This window comes from Crocuta crocuta, unplaced genomic scaffold, assembly GCF_008692635.1.
Source record: "Crocuta crocuta isolate KB4526 unplaced genomic scaffold, BGI_CrCroc_1.0 scaffold127, whole genome shotgun sequence".
Taxonomy (NCBI): domain Eukaryota; kingdom Metazoa; phylum Chordata; class Mammalia; order Carnivora; family Hyaenidae; genus Crocuta; species Crocuta crocuta.
This window is the reverse complement of record NW_027532008.1, coordinates 9,393,677-9,415,248: the sequence shown is the minus strand read 5'-3', so window position 1 is coordinate 9,415,248 and position 21,572 is coordinate 9,393,677. Positions and strand designations below refer to the sequence as shown.

The window sequence follows — 21,572 nt, the reverse complement described above, 5'->3', positions numbered from 1 at the left end:
TGCATATTCTGTCTCCTGCCCCCCCCCCCCCCCGGGACTGTGACCGGGTTCTCCACCCCACCTCCCGCGGCTCCAGGTCCCGGCTGTGAGGGGCTGGGGAGTTTCCCCGCCTGTAAAACTAGTACCCAAGTGACTAACAGAGTTTCGTGAGGAAAGAGTGGATGATGCAGTGAAGCCTTCAGGGAGGGTAACTCGTCTTAGCTGCCTCCTTACCGGTGGTGAGCACAGGTGTTTGTCTGATAGTTCTTCTTATTTTTTATTTATTTATTTTTTTTATTTTAGAGACAGAGAGCAGGGGAGAGGGGCAGAGAGAGAGAAAGAGCATCTTGAGCAGGCTCCAGGCTCAGCATGGAGCCCAATGCGGGGCTCGATCCCACGACTCGGGGATCATGACCTGACCTGAAATCAAGAGTCAGGGTCTCAACTGACTGAGCCACCCAGGCGCCCCTGTCTTGTATTTCTAGATGCCTCTTGGGACCCAGCACCCAAGGCCACGGGAGATGAATGGAATTAATGATGCAGGGCCTGAGGGAACAGTGGTGGAGGAGGAGGTCAGACACGCACGGTGACTTAGCCGTCCCGTCCATATACATGGGCACCTGCTATGGGCCAGCTCTGGAAAGAGCTCAGGAAGGGAAACAGGGCCTGTCCCCGCCATTGCCATGATGGAGAAACAGCCCCCCAAAATCTGAAGGCTGTTCTCCCAAACTCCAGATGACTCAAAGCGAGATCCCACCACCCGCCACCTTGAAGCATGAAAGAGGTAGAATTCAGGACGGGGAGGGAGGTAGTCCTGCCTTCCCTGCTGCATAGGAAGCCTCCAGAAGTTGCTCCTGCCAGGGCCCGTGTTGGGTCAATCTAGAAATCACCCCCAGGGGCGTCCTGAGACAGGTCACCCCAGTAATAGGTCCCCGAGCTGGTCACTCGGCCTCTGCAGGCTGCAGCTCGGAGGCTTCTGCACTGAGATTCCGGCTCCCTGGCGAGCTGGGACAGGCCGGCTCAGACCCCTGGACAGAGAAGTCAGGGCTACCCCCACCATCGGGGGTGACGGGCACAGGCACAGCTACACTCAACATGCCAGCTTCTTCTGGGTTCCGCGGTGCCAGGGTGGCTCTGGGCACAGGGGAGGCCCACGTACCCCAGGACAGAGCCCAGAATTTCCCTCCCGGGGCTAGGACCACGGACTAGAACATATACCACGGAAATTTGGGTGTAAAAAGGAAACACAACCTTCTTTTGAAGCCTGACAGTTCAAGGGACACGTGGACTTGGATTGGTTGACATTTATTGAGTACCTACTGTATGCACTTATGCCCATTCTCTCTGATCCTCCGATGTCCCTGTGAAGTAGTTATTGTTCCTATTTTTTTATTTTTTAATATAATATATTGTCAAATTGGCCAACAGACAGCATGTAAGGTGCACTCTTGGTTTATTGTTCCTATTTTAGAGAAGGGGACATGTAGGCTCCGAAACAGTGAATAGAATTGGCCCAAAGTACACAGCTCAGAAGTGACAATGCAGAAATTGAAACTGAGGTCTCCTTTCCCAATCTTCTTTCTTGGGGGTGGGGGAATTCTGGAAACAAGAAGGAAACACCTTCATTTCGCCCAAGTGAGGTTTATTCATAAGCATTTATGAAGCAGCCTTTATGTGCAGCCATTACTCAGAGAAGCTGGGTCCCAAGCTCTGCGGGGGTGGGGGGGGGGAGTCTGGGAGGTGAGGCTCAGACACGTGGGCACGTGGTGAATGATCTCGGGGCCGGGCGAACCACGTCCCCACCAGCCCCAGCCCAGCCTTCCGGCACAGCTGCCCACCCCCCACCCACCAACAGGGGTGAAGGGAAGGAGCCGGAACCTGCAGACACCCGCTATGACCACCAGGTGGCGACTGTAGGCTGCTTAAATCCATCTCTGTCTTGGCGACCAATAAATAGGTAGGTCACCCTGGATCTTTTCCCTAGAACGGGTGGCGGTGCCCCGCAAGCCAAACAGTTTGTAGGGAAAGTGTGACTACTTTTAGGCATCCACCACCCGGTGGGGGAAAATGGCCAGGATGCGGAGAACTTGCAGGCGAAGGCTGAATCCGAGGGGAGGGTGAGTTGGTAATGGGGCCGGCATCTCTGCCCCCAGCTGGCGCTGACCAAGCAAGTCCCCAGCGTCCATCGCCCAGGGCAGAGCCCTCCGGCCCCCTGGGCAGCTGATGGGGGGCGCTAGTCCTTGCCCATGGTGTAGCCCTGGATCATGCTACTGAAGTAGACGGGCGTGTTGCGCTCTGGGTAGAAGAGGACCATGTAGCACTTGGGGCCAAAATAGCCGAGACTGATGCCCAGAAGGTTGAGCACCGTGACCCAGAAGTCCAGGATGGTGACCAGGACCCCCTCGTAGACGGACATGAAGGTGCAGAGGGAGATGGAGGAGGTGAAGTAGAAGGTCATGCAGAAGGTGATGAACTTGGCCTCGTTGTAGTTGGTGGGCAGCTCCTTGCCCATGTAGGCGAAGCTGAAGCCCGCCAAGGACAGAAGCAGGTCCAGGCTGGTGTTGAACAGCAGCGCCTTGCGGTAGTTGCAGGAGAGAACCATGACCTTGGGGTCATCGGGGTCGGGGCGGGCAGTGGGGTTGGCGGTCGTGGCCAGCACGTTGCCCGCCACGATGACCACCTTGAGCACCGTGAAGGACGCCACAAAGACGTAGGGCCCGTGGTAGCGGACCCAATAGCTATAGGCACGCGGGAGGCGCCTGGCCATCTTGAAGATGCAGACGATCTGGAAAGAACGCACGGTGATACAGGAGATGCAGATGGTGAAGCAGAGGGTGAAGAAGGTCTGGCGGCAGAGGCACGTGAAAAATGTGGGCTGTCCGACATACATGGGGACCATCGCATAGGCCAGCAGCAGCGGCAGCAGCATCAAGAAGCACATGGGGCCCCCGGCCGAACGAACCATGGGCGTGTGGAGGTGCCTCCGGAAGATGACCAGGATGGCCAGGGTGCTGAGGAAGCCCAGCACGGACAGCAGGGCCACCATGATGGTGGGTGCCTCATGCCACTCAAGGAAGGCCAGCCGCCGCTTGAAGCAAGAGGTGTCTTTCCTATGGGACCACTCGTAATTTGGGCAGGGCTGGCAGTCAAATTCGTCTGCAAGGGAACGCAGCAGCTCCCGTCAGCCACACCCACCTTCCCGGCACCCACGTCCTCTGCACCTGCACCGGGCGAGGCTATAGGGGTGGGGTGGGGTGGGGCAGGGGGCGTGAGCTAAGGGCAATGCCCGCACTGGCAGCTACCACTCACTGCGTCCCTCACATCCGCAGGCCCATCACCTCCTTGCTGCAGCCCCATTTCACAGATGTGCAATCTGAGGCTCGGCCGGGCAGTTACAAAAGCAGGAAGGTACAGAGGCAGGATGTAAACCAAGGTCCCCTTGACTCAGAGCCTAACAACTGTAATGCCTTCCTTCTAAGACTGTACCCTCTGGTGAGATGGACATTCAACCGTTTATTTAAATTATTTTTTGAGCACCATCCACTGTGATAGCCACCAGCCCCTTGACTCCTGCCTACTGACCAGTTACAAGAGGAAGGCCTGTGAAATCATTCCAACTTTTGTTGAGCACCGGCTCTGTGGCCCGGGCTCTCCTGGGCACATAGTAAGGGCTCTGATTGGTAGATGTTTGCAACCACTTAATTTACTGATCAGTGAAGTCATGAAAAAAATAATTTGAGCCCCAATGGTGAAATGGCTAAACGCCAACGTAGACAGAGAGATGACATTGTCCCCACCTTCCTGGAGTGTGTGATCTATAGGGGAGAGATCCATTCTCTTCATCAAGGATGGCACTCAATGCACATGCGCTGAGCAAACATTATATGCTCTGAACTGCTCTAGGCACTCGGGAGGCCAGAGAGATAAGTCAGTTCCTATCCCTGTCTGCCAGAAACATTTCTTCTATGGACAGAGACATTCATTCGTTCGTTCGTTCGTTCATTCATTCATTCGTTTGTTCGTTCCTCCAGTGGACATTCCCTGGCCTGACCCCCTGGGCCCTCAGCTACACGCGTGTGCAGTGGGGATCAGTTACCGCCTCACCTGGCTGAGACTGTCCCTTCCCCCCGCCCCCCAACAGCGTGCATTGAAGATTTTTCTCTACACCGTCTGTTAGGAAGATACAAGTGGAATCAGACAGGGTCCCTGGCCTTTGGGCAGAAGGGCCCTGAGAGCCCCAGGGCAGGGTGGGGCAGGGGTGCAGAGCTGCGAGCCCCACCTGCAGTTCGGTTGAGGAAGGTGCCCGGAAGGCAGTCGAGACACTCGAAGCAGCAGGGATGGATGCCCACGGGCTTCTTCTTCTGCCCGGGTTGGCAGTCCTTGGAGCACATGGACACAGGGATCTGGAGGGAGGAGGGTGGAGATCCTGAGCCCGACTAGCAGGGTGCTCGGGAGAGGAAGCCTGGCCCCTCTCCGGGAGTGGGGAGGAGCAGAGATTGCCATTGGAACTGGATCTTTGTAGGGACCCTCTTAGTTCAGCCTGCCTGAGACCCAGCCCGCCCTCTTCAGGGAACAGCACGCAGCTATTGAGACGGAGACTTTCTGAGATTGGCGGGCAGATAAGACACGACTCTGGGGCTGCGAGCAGCTCCCATGTGTCCACAGAGGGGGAACATTTCCAACGAAGGAACTGAGATCTGGAGAGTGAGATCCTGGATCCATCCGTGCCTGAAGTCTCATGGTCCAGTCCTGGAGTTTTCAGCGATGGGAGGTAACAACTTCACTTTGGTGGGGGGGAGGGGGCAAAACCTATCCTAAAATTCAGATGGCATCTCAAGGGACCCTGAATACCCAAAGCCATAATGAAAATGAACAAAACCAGAGGATGCACCTTTCCTGACTTCAACACGTAGCTACGAAACCACGCAAGCAAAGCAACATGGTGCCGGCATAAAGACAGACATACAGACCAATAAAATAGAATAGAGTTCAGACACAAACCCTCACACATACGGTCAAGTGAGTTTTGACAGGTGTCCAAGACCATTCAGTGGGGGGAAGACCATGTTTCCAGGGAATGGCGCTGGGAGCACTGGGGAGCCATGTACCAAAGAATAAAGTTGGACCTAATGTCACACGCGATTACCTCAAAATGGAGCCATGACTTCACTGGGAGACCTCAAATCATAAAAACTGCCAGAAGAAAACACGGGGCACAAGTCTCATGACACTGGATCTGGCAACGACTTCCTGGATGGGACTCCATGCAAATTTAAAACGTTTGTCCACCAAATGAGAGAGAGAGTGATTTACGGAGAGAGGAAAAAGGCATCCCACAGAATGGGAGACAATAGCTGCATATTGTACATCAACCAAAGGATTAATATCCAGGATATATAAAGAACTCCTAACTCAGAAACGAAGGACTTGTATAGAGATTCCTCCAAAGAAGATACGCCAATGGCGAACAAGCACTTGAAAAGCTGCTCAATCAGTAACCCTTAGAGAAACGCAAATCAAAACTGCAGTGAACGACCAGCCTACACCCATTAGGATGGCTACTATCACAGAATGGATCATGATCCGTGTTGGTGAGGATGTGGAGGGGCTGGAACCTCTTTGTTCTCGGCCAGAAAGGTAGGCTGGTACAGCTGTGGTGGAAAACAACATGGCGGTCCCTCAAAAAATTAAAACCGGAATGAACACATGATCCAGCTTCCACCGCCAGGTGTATATGTTCAAGAATTGAGAGCAGAGACTCAAAGAGATATTTGTACACCCACGTTTAGAGCCGCGTGATTCACAATAGCTTAAACGTAGAGGCAACCCAAGTGTCCACTGACGGATGAACGATTAGTGAAGCGGGATATATACCTGTACTGGATTATTCAGTCTAAAGAAGGAAGAAAATTCTGATACATGCTACAGAATGGATGTTGTCTGATGAAATAAGCCAGTCACGAGAAGACAATAGCTGTGTGATTCCATTTATATGAGGTTCTGAGTCAAAGTCATAGGACTGGAAAGTGGAATGGTGGCTCCAGAGGCTGGGTGGAGAGGAGCAGGGAGTCGGTGTTTAAGAAGTACCAAGTTTCCATTTTGAAGATGGAGAGTTCTGGACATGGAGGGTGGTGACAGATGATAAGAACGTGAATGTACCTAATACCACTGAACTGTGTAATTTAAGATGGTTAAGGTGGTAAATGGTTTATGTATATCTTGCCCCAATAAAAAAAATTGGAAAAAAATGGTTAAAGTGGTAAATTTTATATTATAGAGGGTTTTTCCATAATTAAAAAATGTATTTTAGGGCCGCTTGGGTCAGGTGAGCATCGACTTTGGTTCAGGTCATGATCTCACAGTTTACAGGTTCAAGCCCCACGTCGGGCTCTCTGCTGTCAGCATGGAGTCAGCTTTAGATCCTCTGTCCCTCCTCTCTCTGCACCTTCTCTGCTCGCACTTCCTCTCTCTCTCAAAAATAAATAAACATTAAAAAATTATATTACGTTAATATATATCAAAACTTACAGAAGGCAGCGAATGCAGTACTTAGAGGGGATTGTCCAGCCATAAATGCCCAGTAAAGGAGGAGAAAGCTCTCAAGTCACTACCATTTACTGTCTTATTACAGAGCTAAGCTTACGCTTCTATTCTCCGTCCTGGTTTGGCCCACACGGAACTGGACCACTCTGACATTCTGCAGAACATGATGCTGACCCACTTTATTCCGGGCACCGTACCCACGGCGTCTGGTGAGGAGGAAGCAGGGAGCACCCTTCACGCCGGGTAAGACACGGATGCTTAGGTATAAGGGTACATGAAATGGGCCCGGCCACACTGGTGATGCTTTCGGGGTTCCCGTGGTCTGGGAAAGGCCAGGACATCCTCTCTGCGAAAGAACGAGTTGTGACATCTTCTGCCTTCTACCATTAGAGATGCATGGCACTTGGTGAGCCTCTTGAGATTTAGGGGACAGCATAAATCGCTCTTGGAAATACCGCTCCACCCACATTTATCGGGGGACTCAAATGACTTCCAGTGTCCAGGCGAACAATGCCAAGCCCGGAGGAGGAAGGCCTCTGCTGAGGACACGCCGTCCTTGCCACTCGGGCCATATGCCACGCAGATCTGCTGTTGCCAGTGTGGCCTGCTGGAGACAAGCCGGGCAAGCCCCAGCACGAGACTGCAAACCCCAGCTCCAGCACGCCTTCCGCCGTACAGCACCACTCTCTACTTGAAAGTCAGCTCCCAGTGTCCTGCTGGGTCTTCGTGGACAATGAGCACGTGGCCTCAGGACATCAAGGGACCCTCAGATGCACGGAGTCGTGTGGTCAGGCAGGAAGAGCGGCAAACGTCCATGCAACGGAAATGGCGCATTTGGGATCAGGCCAAAGCCGGCCTGGGGAGGCGGGGGGAGTGTGTGTTTCTTAAGTCAGTGATTCGAGGTGATCTCTTCGCAGCTTGATGTATCAACGTGAGCTCAGCACGGACTGTTGCCACAGTAAGGTCCTCTTGGGGGCGCCCCTGAAGGGCGGCGATGAGGGACGATGTCCCCCACAACACGTGTGGATGGAAAAAGGCCCTGGATGTGCATATTCCCAGGATCCCCAGGCAGTGATGACTGGCTTGGCCGGTGGCTCAGGGGGCCTGAGCAAGACCAGAAGAGTGGAGAAGACGTCGTCTGGGCGGAAAGGTGTGTGTGTGTACCTACGGGAGGGAGCGCAAAGCGTGACGATCTTTGCATCTCGGGCCAATGCCAGTCCGAGAACACAGGGAGTGGAGAAGAACCGGATGGAAAGGAGGCAGCCTCTGATACAGCTCAGCTGGCCTCTGTCGGCAGCCTCCTGGGCTTGCACCGAGTGCTCGCGGTGTCAAGGGTGGAGGCTGTGGGCGGGAGCTCAGCCCCTTGGGCTTCCTCTCTCCGTGGTTGGCATAGCTACTGCCGCTGCCGAGCACCTACCCTTCCAGCCCAGAGTCCACACTGAGCCCTGGATTTGCTACCATTCTACACAGATGCTGGCACAGCTATCAACGTCAGGTGCCTTCTTCCCTGGAGAGAGCACCGAATCACCTGTGTAAGAACACGCCCCCCCGTCTGCCATGCGGCACCCCAACAAGTTACTGTCATGGGTCCCCCATGAATCACCTCAGACAAGGGACCCAGCGTATGGCAAAGGGGGCGTGACATGGGCACATGACCACAGGATCCACTGATCCCCACACATTCCACAGCATCATTGGCAGGCATCCCGTCTGATAAACCGACGGTAAGGTACCAGCTGGGCGACAGCCAGCACCTCGAGGGTGGGGACACTGCCCTTCAGGGTGAGGTATAAGCACTGCATGAAAAGCGAGTATATAGCACTGTGGCCCCAACAGCTAGAATACGTGGGTCCAGCCACCACCGCGGCATGGAAGAAGGATCGGCCACCCTCACCATTGTTCTCAGGAGCTCATTGTAGAACTGGTGCTTCCCGTCCCCACCAGCTAGACTCTTCTGGAATTCAGGGTCTGGCCTCCAAAGACGAATACGTCCACCGGCAGACAAAATGGGTGCGAGGTGCCACCTGGTTATTTCAGGGGCCGCACGCCAGGGAGTGAGAAGGTCAAGAGAGGAGGTAATTGACTTGGATTAGTGGGGGGGGGGGCAGGTCCCCACCACACAAGAGGGTAGGAAGGAGCTGGTCTGGAATCCTGAAGATTCCCTGCAGCAGCCCGGTCATTACTGCTGCTAGACGCCTGCCACAGCCACAGGCTGGCAAGGACGAGGCGACCACGGGCTCAGGCACCTGGGGACAAATGTCCAGAACACCCCACCAGCCAAGTGGCCGAGGGCAAAAGACTCCGGAATGGACGGCGGGAGGGAGAGATGAGGAGCGCCGGCTCCCCCTGGCCCCCACGGCGGCTGCAGGGCCTGTGACCACAGTGTCCACTCAAGTCCCCGCGAAGAGACCGGGCAGGCTGGGGGAGGTCGCCGTCACAGTGAGCTCATCGAGGAGCGGACGTCGCTATGGCCTCTCAGCCCACCTTTTCGGCTTGCCGTTGCCATGGCAACCAATCCACACAAGTGTTACCTGTCAGCACCTCCCCTGAACTGCCCTCCGGCCCTTCCGCTCTGTGCCCTGGGGCTGTGGTGTGAGATGCTTGTGGGAAGCCGCCAGGCACCCCCACATGTGTGGCCCTGGAAGCACAAACAAGTTAACTCCCCAGGCGGCGACCTTGGACCACAGCGAGGGGGAGGGGGGGAGGTACAGACCGATGGGTCCATTCCATCCTCTTCTTCCCCTTGGCGACAATTCTAAAGTGGCCCCTCAGAGAGTCCTGGTAAGATTGAGCTCACCATCGGTGTCCAGCGTGACAACACTCCCTTCTATGCCTTTCTTTCTATCCCTAATGGACTCTCCCACCTCACCCACTCCTGTTCCCACAGAGTGTATCCTGGAAGAAACTGTCAGCACATAAACCCTTGCCTCAGGCTCTGCTTTCCAGGAAAACAAACAAACAAACAAACAAACAAACAAACCCAGGCCAAGACACTGTTCGTCCCCTCAAAGTTACCTGACGTCTGAAACCCCAGGACCTAAAAATGTGAACTTATTTGGAAGTAGGATCATTTCAGATGTAATTAGGTAAAATGAGGTCATCCTGGGGGGGGATGGGCCCCCACTCCAATATAACCGATGTGTTTATGAAAGGGGAGATTTGGAGACAGACACGCCCCCAGGGAGAGTGCCCTGTGGAGGTGACCACACCTTGAGTGAGAAAACCCAAGCCAAGGAAAGCCAGCGATGGCCAGCTAACCACCAGAAGTTGGGAGAGAGGCCTGGAACATTCTCCCTCACAGTCTTCAGAAGGAACCAAACCTACTGACAGCTTGAGTTTGGACCTCCAGCCCCCAGACTGTGGCCCTTTGTGACAGCAGCCCTCATAAACCAATAAAGACACCAACCCAACAGACTCCTTAAATCTCCCCAAAAGCTCGGGAACCAGCAGCACCAGTCACCCCAGAAACCGGGGCAAAGTGTGTGGTATGTTAGGGGTCTGGCGAAGGCACTCCACACTTTTATTTTATCAGTTTTTTTAAGTAGGCTCCACGCCCAGCATGGAGCCCAACTCGGGGTCTGAACTCATGACCCTGATATCAAGACCTGAGCTGAGATCTAGAGTCAGATGCTTAACCAGCTGAGCCACCCAGGTGCCCTGGCTCCTAAAAGCTCTTTGAGCTTTTAGATCCCCACCCCCACCCCCGGCAACCCCACAAGGCTGGGTCTCTATCTCTCCCCACATCGCGGCCATTCTGACAGCTTATAATCCAAGAGGGTAATACAAAGGAGACTTAGACAGATGTCAGATAGTTGAGGGCACAGCTACTGTCCCCAAAATGGGAGTATTAATCGATAGGATGTAGCCTGAATGCTGCATATAGAGACAGGCAAAAGCTGTGTGGCCTTAGGCAAGTCATGCAACCGCTCTGTGCCTTCAGTTTTCCAACTCATAAAGTAGGAGGGATAGCAGCAACTATTTTCTAGGGTTGACACGAGAATCGAGGTCCTTTGCACACACTGGTCCACGTTCACTTTGCTCAGCCACCGAGCCCCTGGGTCTTGAGGCGTCAGAAAGCCCTAGACTTCCACAGAGCTTAGTCAATGGGAGGGACACCCACAAATAGGGACCCCACCAGGGCCATTGCCACCCCTGCACCAGCCGGTGCCCAGCCCCAACCCCGGCCCGCCCCCCAGCCCTCCGAGAGCTGACCGTGTTGTTGGCCGTGTGCCAGGAGACGTTACCGGTGGCCCTCAGCTGTCGTAGCACCGGGCAGTAGGAGGCGATGCTCCGGAAGGGGTTCCGGCTCGGGTCCCATTGCCACTGGACGATCTCCAGGCCCATGAGCAGGTCCCCTTGCTTGTCAAAAAAGATCTGGTGGCCCAGGAGGGTGAAGTTGACCTTCCAGATTTCCTGAAGCAGCTAGAGGAAGGAAGTGAAGCCGGCATCAGAAGTCGGGCCAGACCTGGGGGAGATTCTACTACCCCACGAGACTTGGTGTCCACACCCGAACTAGGGGGCAATGAGACCGTAGATGTGGCCATCCGGGGGCCGGTGGCTGAGAGCCCCGGCTCTGCGGTCAGACACAGTGGGTCCAGGCACCAGCTCTGCCCCCGCTCTGAACCTCCGAGAGCGCCATTTCCTCTTCTGCAAAGTAGGAGAGCAAAAACCCAGTCTTGCGGGCCCTGAAGCAATACAGGAGTTTCCCAATGTTGGGAGCTTAGCACGGCGCCTGAACACTAGGAAGTAGTCCCCTCCGGCCGAGGTGCTGATATTATTCCTTCCCTCTGGAAGTCACTTTGGCCATCCCTCGGGGACCCGATACCTGGGCTCCAGAGTCCACTGCCTCTCTCACCTGCAAGGGTCAGCTGCACTCGCCCCTGCCCCCTGGGTACTTCCCGTTTCCCCCACAGTCAGAGGCCACTCTCCAGTCTCTCCCCGGTGCCATCCCCTGTCACTCTGAGAATGCAGAAGCTGGATAAAACCGGAATATGCTCTGCACTGGGCATCCTTTGGCCTGAATTCCAATCTGAGCTCTTTTTTCATTTTGCTGTGTGACGTTGGGCAAGTCACTGAACCTCTCTGGGTGGGCGGATCCTCCCCCCCTGAAAGAGCTTCCAACTTAGATACTCCATCAATCTGACTCTTAGATTTTCCCTCCATCACTGAGAAAGTCTATTGGGCTATGTTTTGGGGGTCCAGAGCTCACCCCACCTCAGGGACCGACAGACAGCCAGCCGAGGGATTCGGGCCGCAGCCTTCTTCCCGCTCTGCCCAGGGAGTGGGGTCCTGGCTCTGGAAGGCTCTTTGGAATTCACACATGCTGCCGGGACTGAGGGCCGGGATCTTGAGAGCTGAGAGGAGGGAGGCTCCTTCCAGGGGGTGGCCTCTGGGTGGGGGTCAGGACGCTGTGGGGGCCTTCGGGGAACCCAGTCCGGGCGTCCATGTCACATCCGCACAGGGACCTGGCCAGGCTGGGCTGAGCAACCTGGGACTCCGGGGCTCGAAGGTCGGGGGTCAGCAAGTGTTGTCCCTGCAGCTCTCCTGGCTGGGACAAGGCTTGGGCTATCACTGTCCTGACACTGGTGTCAGAAATGAATGAGGAGAAAGAAGACATTCATCTCGGCACCAGGTAACGTGCACAGGTCATCGCGAGTCCTCGCAAAAACTCGGCAGGGTGCATAGCATCCCTTCTACTTAGCACATGAGAAATCGGAGGCTCAGAGAGATTCATTAACTTGCCCAAGGTTGCACAGCGAGCGGTGGCCAAGCTGGATTCAAACTCAGGTCCGCCTGAGGACAAAGCTCTGCCTCCCAACAGACAGGCAGATGGATGAAAGCTGAGATGTGGGGTGGACAGAGGCGGAGAGAAGGACGCAGTGAAGAGGAAGTGGGGATGGTGAGCCCATGGCAAACGCCCCAGCCTGTGGTCCTGGCTGGCCGGTCCCTGTTAGGGCCCCACCGGCCCCAGCCCTGACCCTGTTAAATAAAATAAAAAAGATTGGACCTCAAGACTCTGAGAACACCTTGCAACTCCAATGCTCTATGATTCCATAATGCGCTGAACGTTTTCCCTCAGGCTGCCGGCGCCCTGCTCACATTTGTCAGCCTGGATTTTCCCCAGCTTCCCGCTAATCGTGCCCTCCCCATCACCACGGGCAGAGCGCCCTCCTCGCCTTCATCTCCAAGCCTCCTCTTCACCCGGGCCTCTCCCTCCCTGCCTCTCTGAGGGCTGCCCTCCTCTCCATCCCCCCTGCCCTGCCCTGGAGCATCACCACCGCGTGGCCACTTCCTAGGCCTCCACCTCACCTCCATATGGGCAGCGACCATCGAGTAACAGTGTCTACTCACAGGGCATCTGGAGATAGCTGATCAGTCACATAGAGGGGTTAGCGCCCTGCTGGGACACAGTAGGGGCTCATTCATTCATTCATTCACACATTCACTTATTCAATAAATATTCACTGAGAGTCCGTGCTGAGCCAGACCCAGTTCCAGCAGCTCAGGAGACAGCACGGAATAGGACGTGGGCCTCGGAGGTCCCTGCTGTTTCCGGCCTACGTTTGGGAGGAGGGGGTGGTGGGGAATAGCCAGCAAACAAGAAAGCAAGTGAATAAACACAATCAAAACAACTTGGGGTAAGTGCTCTGTATGTCAAAAACCCACAGGGTGGCGTGGCGTGACCCAGCATCGGGGCGGGGGGCCCCGCAGCAGGGGGGTAATGGGGAGGGACAGCCGGAGCTCAGCTCGGCCCCTCGCCAGGCCACGCGGCCGCTGCAGGGCGGCGTCTACCCCCAGCGGAGGGCATTCTGGTTGAACGTGTCTGCGCAAAAGGGCATCGTTTCCGCTGTTCACGCCGGTGGAGACTCTGGGCAACGTTACCATAGGATGATGCTCCGGGCTCCCCACTTCCTGTCCCTGTCCCCCATCCACCTCAACCCCGAACCGGCCTGTTGGATTCTCTCCAAAACAGCAGTCTCAGTGCTTTGCCCCGGAACTCCCGGTGGGCTCCTACTGCTTCTAGAGCAAAGCCTCAGCTCCTCCATCCGGCACCTGCTGCCCTGCAGGGGTGCCACCTGCAGCTCCCTTTGGCCCCCATTCTTTGGTCACAGTGGCCTGGTCACAGTGATGCCGCTTCACACACACACACACCCACACCCACACACACACCCACACACACACACACACTGCAGCTCTGATGAGGGTCCGGCGTGCCCACAGTGCCCTGCCGGGGCCTGGCACGTAGCGGGTGCTCAGGAAATGGGTTGCTATGATGGGTGCTGTCTGCTCCCTACTGTTAGCAGAGGAAAGAAGTCAACGGCCCCTCATCACAGATATTGCTACTCTCGGCTTCGGAGAGCTGAACGGTACGGTGGGAAAATCAGGGGGCTCACAGCCACGGACTGCCGCTTACCACTAAAACTGGCCCAGACGGGCCACTTTGATCCCGTCTCAGCCTTCCTATCTGTGGATTAGCGACCTCACAGGATGGTCACGAGTTAGGGTGCCTCCTGGATGCTCAAGAGGCAGGAAAGCACCCATGATAATCACGTATGTTATTAACATAGGAGGACATACAGTAAAATATAATATTCTGCTGGCGGAGGCTAGAATTCCTTTAGAGAATACTGCATTTTACTGCTAAGAATTACCCAAGGGACACAGGAGTGCTGACACACAGGGGCACATGGACCCCAATGTTCATAGCAACACACTCAACAATAGCCAAATCATGGAAAGAGCCTGAGTGTCCATCAAGTGACGAATGGATCGAGAAGATGTGGTTTATCTACACAACGGAATACTACGTGGCAATGAGAAAGAGTGAAATCCTGCCATTTGCAGCAACGTGGATGGAACTCGAGGGTATTATGCTGAGTGACATGTCAGAGAAGGACAGACACCGTGTGTTTCCACTCAGATGTGGCTCTTGAGAAACTTAACAGAAGACCATGGGGGAGGGGAAGGGGAAAGAAATAGTTACAAACAAAGAGAGAGGGAGGCAAACCATGAGACTCTTAAAGACAGAGAACAAACTGAGGGTTGATGGGGGTGGGGGAGGGGGAAAGTGGGTGATGGGCACTGAGGAGGGCACTTGTAGGGATGAGCACTGGGTGTTGTATGGAAGCCAATTTGACAATAAATTATTTGAATGAATGAATGAATGAAAGGAAGGAAGGAAGGAAGAATAACTGAAGTTTTAGAAAAAAATAAGCACTTACGCTTGCAAGGCTAGGCTCTGAGGTTATGGGGCAGAGAGAGAGGTTACAAATATTAAGAGAAAGGGGAAGTAGGGGCACCTGGGTGGCTCAGTTAAGCTTCCAACTTCAGCTCAGGTCATGATCTCACAGTTCATGGGTTCAAGCCCCACATCAGGCTCTGTGCTGACAGCTTGGAGCCTGGAAGCTGCTTCAGATTCTGTGTCTCCCTCTCTCTGCCCCTCCCCTGCTCATGCTCTGTGTCTGTCTCTCAAAAATAAATAAACATTTAAAAAAAAAAAAAGAAAGGGGAAGTTTTTTTTTAAAGAACTAACTAAATGGTGCAAAACAGAAAACTACATATTTAAATTCCAGGTCTGAATCCAGGCGACTCCTCCCTCTTTACTCCTGAATCGTCCAGACCTGGGACGAGAGAAGATGCATAAACCCAAGGCAGAGCCTCAGAGAGCTGAACACCCAAGTCCTTGCCCTAGGCCACCTCCCAGGAGAGGAGGTGGGGGACTGGGGTGCCCACTTCCTTCCAGGGAACTTCACCCAAATCTGCTGCCAGGACAGGCTTTCTCGGATGGCAGTGATTACACTAATTAAAAAAAAAAAAAAAAAAAAGGCATTTTGTCACCATGAAGGACGTCTGGTCCCATGTGTCTGGAGGCAGGGCGTGTCCCATAGCCTCTCCCGCCAGTTTGCCCTGGACCCAGCCAGACAGGGGGGAGGCTAAGTAGTCTCCATGGCAACGGCTCTTCTGCGCCTGCGTGGCCCTGACTCTCCGTGGGCGGGGCCTCACCTGCCAAGGATAGACCACCCCCTTGGAGCAGGTGGTCTGGGTGCAGCGTAGGAGGCGGTGCAGCGCGTGGGCCACGGCGTAGACGGCCGAGTACACGCTGTAGGCCACGCGCTCGCCGGAGAGCGTGAGGACGTTGTTGAAGGACACGGCGGTGTCGAGGCAGCGGTCGCATTCCTGATTGCAGGTGGCCCCCCGTCTGGTCCTGTTGGGCGCGGGCGGCCCGGCCCAGGCGGGGCGCACGCGGAACTCGCTGAAGCCTGGGATGGGCACGCTCTGGGTGGTGATGCCCAGGAAGGTGCCCGTGTGGCGCAGCTCGGTGAGGTTGTGCAGGGTCGGGTCGATGGCCCAGGACTCGGAGGCGATCCACACGACGCCCGTGAAGTTCTGGCGGAGCACCTCGCGGAAGAAGTTGTGCAGGACCAGGTCTGGCGACAGCAGGACGACGACGCGGGCCGAGCTCTGCTGCAGCTTGCCCACGATGGCCTCCAGGCGCCGGCGCTCCCAGCGCGTCACCGCCTGGTTGGACTGCGGCATGGGCAGCGTCTCCTGGAAGGCGATGCAGATGTCGCGGCCGGCCAGGCGGTTGTTGAGCAGCTGGCTGTTGTAGCGGCCGTAGTCGTCGCTGCTCACCAGCACGACGATCCAGTTCCAGCGGAAGTACACCATCAGCTGCACCATGGCCTCGATCTGGTGATCGGCGCCCGGCACGGTGCGCAGAACGGCCGGGAAGCGCTGCTTGTCGCGCACCTCGTCACTGACGGCGCTGTAGGTGATCTGCCGGAGAGCGCAGGGCGGCCCGCGTGAGCCAGGGCCTCGGCGGGCCACCATCACCCCGCCCAGGCCACCACAGCCTCCGCCCACCCTTCTGCTTGGCTGTCTCTGCCGTTCCTGGCAGCCAGGTGGCCTCGGTCACCTTACTCCTCCACTCAAAACCCCCCAACAGGGGCGCCTGGGTGGCTCAGTCAGTTAAGTGTCCAACTTGGACTCAGGTCATGATCTCACACTCTGTGAGTTCAAGCCCTGTGTCGGGCTCTGTGCTGAGAGCTCAGAGCCTGGAGCCTGCTTGGGATTCTGTGTCTCCCTCTCTCCCTGCCCCTCCCCTGCTCGCTGTCCCAAAAATAAATAAACATTTTAAAAAATTAAAAAAAAAAACAAAATCAACAGCAACTAGTGTCACTCCAGAGTCCTTCAGTGGCCCCCAAGGGGCCCCGTCACTGACCCCAGCCCTCACCTCTCTGACTTCATCTCCTCCTCCTCTCCCACCTGGTCCCAGGTAGGCTCACCAGCTTAGCCAATGCACCAGGCACCTGCCGGCCTCTGGATTCGCTGCCCCCTCTTCTGGAATGCTCTTCTCCTAGACACCCACATAGCTCCCTCACCCCTTCATCTCCCTCAGGTCTTTGTCCAATTGTCAGAAAGACGTCCCCCGGCCACCCCACTTGAAACTGCGGTTCCCCCTTACCCGCTCCACCTGCCCACCGACCTGCCCAGCTTCCCTCACCCTGCTGGCCTTTAATTTTGTCCCGTGCACGTCTCACTTTCCAACAGCCTGTGTCACGTGTTTACTGACGTGGCCTGGCCCTCCCGCTAGGAGAGATGTGCTGGGTTTTGTTTCCCACTGTGTCCCCAGCCCTACAACAGCACCTAGCACAGGAGGCACTCCATAAATACTTGCTAAATGCATGAAAGGATGAGGTTAGTCCTGGACAAGATGCTTCACATAAGCATATTAATATTTGCTGAGCACCTGCTACGAGTCAGACCCCTGGCACCTTACATAACAAAAAAATGACAGCAAAACTTACAGTGTAACTACCTACTATGTGTCAAGACTTGTGCTAGCTGCTCATGAATGCATAAAAACTTTTTTTTTTAATGCATAAAATTTTTAGGCCAGTTCTGGCCTAGGCACTTTTAATCACAATGATGCCGACGCTTACAATAACAGTAGTCATACTAATGGCACTTTTCTGAGGACCTGTAACGCGCAGGAATTGTGCGGGGCCTCGGTGCGGGATAATGTCGAGCACTCCTTGAGTTTTCACTTCTGTGCAAGATGCTTACGTACCATGACGTGAGTGGACTAGCTTCTGCGTCCTACAAACTCCTACGTAGGTAACACCTTTAACCTTCAGACGGCCCTAGGATGAAACTCTTACCATCCCATTTTATAGGTGTGGAAGGTGAGGCTCAGAAGAGTTAAGACATCTGCTTAGGACCTCAGCATGGCCAAGACTCAGAGCCAAGGGCATACCCAGGTCCGTCTGCCACCAAAGCCTGAGCTCTTAACCAAGAGGCTGGGCTGGCTTCCTAGGATTGGGGCTGACGTTCTGATCCTACTTGCCGCCTCCTCGTATCCCCATGACTGGTGGGGGGAAGCGAGCTCCCAGGATAACCACTCGTCTGCCCCTTAGCTCCCTCCGCCAGGACCCAGGGGCCTCACCTGTGGAAGGAGGAAGAGAGAGAGGAAATGGGCCACCGTCATGGTGGACTCGGAGTTGTCAGGGCCAATGACAGCCATCACACGGGGCACATAGTGGCTGTAGTCCTCCTGGATGGGCAGAGAGTAGTCCCTCTGTGCCAGGAAGTAGAGCACGGGCTGGACGTTGTTGGGATGTAGCAGATATCCACCACCTCGTAGCCCAGCAGCACCCCGGGCAGCAGGCTGCTGTGGTTGTTGATCTCCTCCACCGCAAAGCGCATGGCCTGCATGAGGTTGTAGCCCAACACCTTCATTTCATACCTGGGGGAACCCCATGGGGTGGGAAGCAGGGCTAGAGTGAGAAAGGGAAGGGATGGAAGAGCCAGAGGGTCCCCTCTGCCTGCCACAGGAAAACCAAGGAGTGGCCCAAGGAGCCACTCCGGAAGATTCTGGCATTTTTATCACACCATTGTCACCTACCACATCTCCAGAATCACCATCATCCCTACAGCCACCTCTGACACTGATCTCCGTGGCTACCATTGATCACTACCATTGCCACCACTACCACCATCCCTGTGATCTCTACCACGATTCTACCCACGTCCACCAATGTGACCACCATTATCTGCTATAACCTCTGTCATTACTGTCAGCATCGCCTACTATTCCTATTAACCATATCACCACCACTGCCCTCACTATAACCACATGTCTGCAACCACCATTACCAATACCACTGTCACTACCACCACCACCACTTTTATCACCATCACCACCATCACCGTCATCTTCATCACCACTGTCACCATCACCGCCATCACCATCATCTTCATCACCACTGTCACCATCACCGCCATCACCGCCATCACCACCACCATCATCGTCTTCATCACCATCATGACCATCACCATCATTACAACCATCACCACCATATCGCCATCAACACCACTGCCCCACCATCAAAACCACCACCACCATCATCATCACAATGTCATCTTCATCACCATCATCTTCATCTTCATCACCTCCACCACCATCACCACCATCACCACAGCCATCATCTTCATCACCATCATCACCACCACCATCACCATCATCTTCACCACCACCACCGCCACCGTCACCATACTCCTCACCATTTGCCTTATCACCATTGTCACTGCCATCAACATCATCAGCATTACCACCATCACTGGACTCCCCACCGTGATCACAGGTATCAGAACATTCATTCAGAGATGTGCCTCACACCATCACGGGTACCACCTCCATCATTCCCAAACCAGCAGGTAAGCTTCCCCGACATCACATAAAAGGCACATTTCTTATAGTCAGCCCTTCAGCATGTGTTGCACACTCTTCTTTCCCCGTCTCACAGAATGCCTTCACCCTCTGTGCACCAAGTCACTACTGCATCATCCCAGGCTGAGTCCGTTATCCCAGCCTTCATGCTTGCACAAAGATGTCTCGCCCAGGCTTGAGTGATGCCGCCACCCCCTGGGGCTTACAGGGGCCGAAATGAGTGGAGGAAATCCCTTCCGGTCCTGGAGCACCCGGGTCCTCCCACCTAACCAACAGCCCTAGAGAAATGCCAACCTTCCCCTTCAGTCTGAAAACCTGCTACAGAAAAACCCCCATTTCTGGCCTCCAGAGGCATAACCCTTGGTTTCTAGACTTGGACTTGACATGGACTCAGTAGGCCTTCCCCGCTTGACAAAGTAGGTGGGGGGAGGCTGGTCTCTACAACCCCTCCAGGCTCAAATACCCTGTAATTCTTTATCAAGAGACGAAGCATTGGGACAACCAGCTCTCCATACTTCAGAATACAATTGCCCAAGGTTTTGGTAACATGAGCCGTGTAGGGTCTCTCCCTGCAGGCCCGTGGGGATAATGCAGAATGAGAGGCTGGCAATGAACGAGGAGCAGCATTTGGAGCCCTCGGCCCTGGTGCGGTCCCCTGAGGGGCACAGGACCAGCCCTGGCTTCCCACCGCACTCCCAGTGCCACTTCCCGCCCCACGCTGGAGACTCACTCCTTGCACTGGGGCACCTGCAGGAAGTTGAGGTGGACGATGCCCTTCACGTTGGCGTGGAGGGTGAAGAGGCCACCGAGGAGGTAATCCCCGGCCAAGTAGAATTCTGAGTTCTCGGCCGACTCAGCCAGGACCTGCAACAGAATGATCAGGGAGCAGATTTCCCTGGCCCGGGGTCCCATGGCTGGGAAATGAGGGGTCCCCGGAGGTGGCCCTGCCTCATCAGAGAGCTGGCAGCTTGACACCAGGGGATTTGCACAGACATTTACATAGTGACGGTCTTGCCATGGCCCAAGGGGAGGGGAAAGCACCTCGGACCGGTGGAGAAGCTTGAAAACTCCGGAGGGGGAAGAAGATGCTAGGATTAGGGTGATCCCTTCCCGGGGCATGGTGGGGCCTGGGTGGTCTGGGAGAGAACCCGCTTCGGAGGTAGAGAAAGCATGTCCTGCTAATGTGGACACAACTTAACCTTCTGCCACTTGGTTAAGGACGGGTCTCAGGCGCCTGACGTTTCCAGCATTTGGGAGTAAAGGACACAGATGCCCACCCAGGAGAGAGAGTAGACCCTGACCAAGTTGCTCCTGGCCTGTAGTACCTTATATACGGCATCTGACCCAGGACAGGTGTTCCAAAAGTAGCGGCCATCGTCAGTAAGAACAGGCATCCTGGTGCACGCTTGCCATTCACCATCTTGCTTAATGATCACGATAACCAGGACTATGACCAGCCCCATTCCACAGATGAGAAAACCGAGGCACAGAGAAGTTAAGAAGCCCACTCTGGGTTACACAACCAGCAAAAAGGAAGATTCAAGGCACACAGTCACATTCTAGGACCTGGTTCTTAATCTCCACGACCTATAACCTCCTGAGGTCGTGGCCTTTGCTAAAAAGCAGCGGTTCTGCAGCAAAGAGAGCAGGCGCAGCGAGGGAGGTGGCTGCCATCTGTCAGCTCGACAGCCCAATAGTCAGCTCTGCGGGGTGAGCCCCCTCTGGGTGCCCCCCTCCCACCCAGCACCAATGGGCAGGGGCACCGTCAGAAAAGAAAGCTGAAAATTTCCAAAGTCCCCCAGAGTGGGATGGAGGGAGGTGGCTTCAAGCAAACTGGGCACCCATTAGGGTCCGAAACCGGGTCCACGTAAGGTCGCTGTGCTCCCTGGGTGGCCCGGTGGGAGCCTGGGGACACCTGCTGCGGAACCTCAATGCAGACAGGTCGGCTACAGACAGGGCCCATTAAGGCCTCTGGGTTCCAGGGTCGTAGGGGGAGGGGCTCCCAGGCACAAATGACCGACAACCCCACGCTCTCCCCCTGTCCCACCCCAGCCAAGCCCAGCCCCTTCGTCAAGGGCTAGTCGGAGCCTTGCCTCCGCAAGGACACCGACCCTGGCCCCAATTCACAGGGGCCACCTCTGCTCTGAGCTGCAGGAGCACATTGATTGCATACATCAGTTCTGAGGAGGGAGAATAAAGAGGCTGGTTGCTGGGAGGGTCCTGGGATGTTCTGGAAACTCCCAGCAAAGCCAGGCTCTCTAACCAAGCTCAGGGGTACAAGCAGGTGGCAGAGAAAGAAAGCATCTAAATTAACCGGAGC

The 21,572-nt window shown here is 55.2% G+C and overlaps 1 protein-coding gene across 1 annotated transcript; it reads right to left on the bottom strand.

The window, feature by feature from the left end:
- Positions 1-1,511: 1,511 nt before the first annotated feature.
- Positions 1,512-20,164, bottom strand: TAS1R2 (taste 1 receptor member 2). Its single transcript, XM_077775844.1, is given in 7 exon segments — positions 1,512-3,135; positions 4,259-4,382; positions 10,735-10,944; positions 15,526-16,299; positions 17,969-18,138; positions 18,141-18,268; positions 19,983-20,164. Coding segments are annotated over 7 exon segments (2,511 nt in total). The 3' UTR covers positions 1,512-2,212.
- Between the last annotated feature and the right edge of the window lie 1,408 nt (positions 20,165-21,572).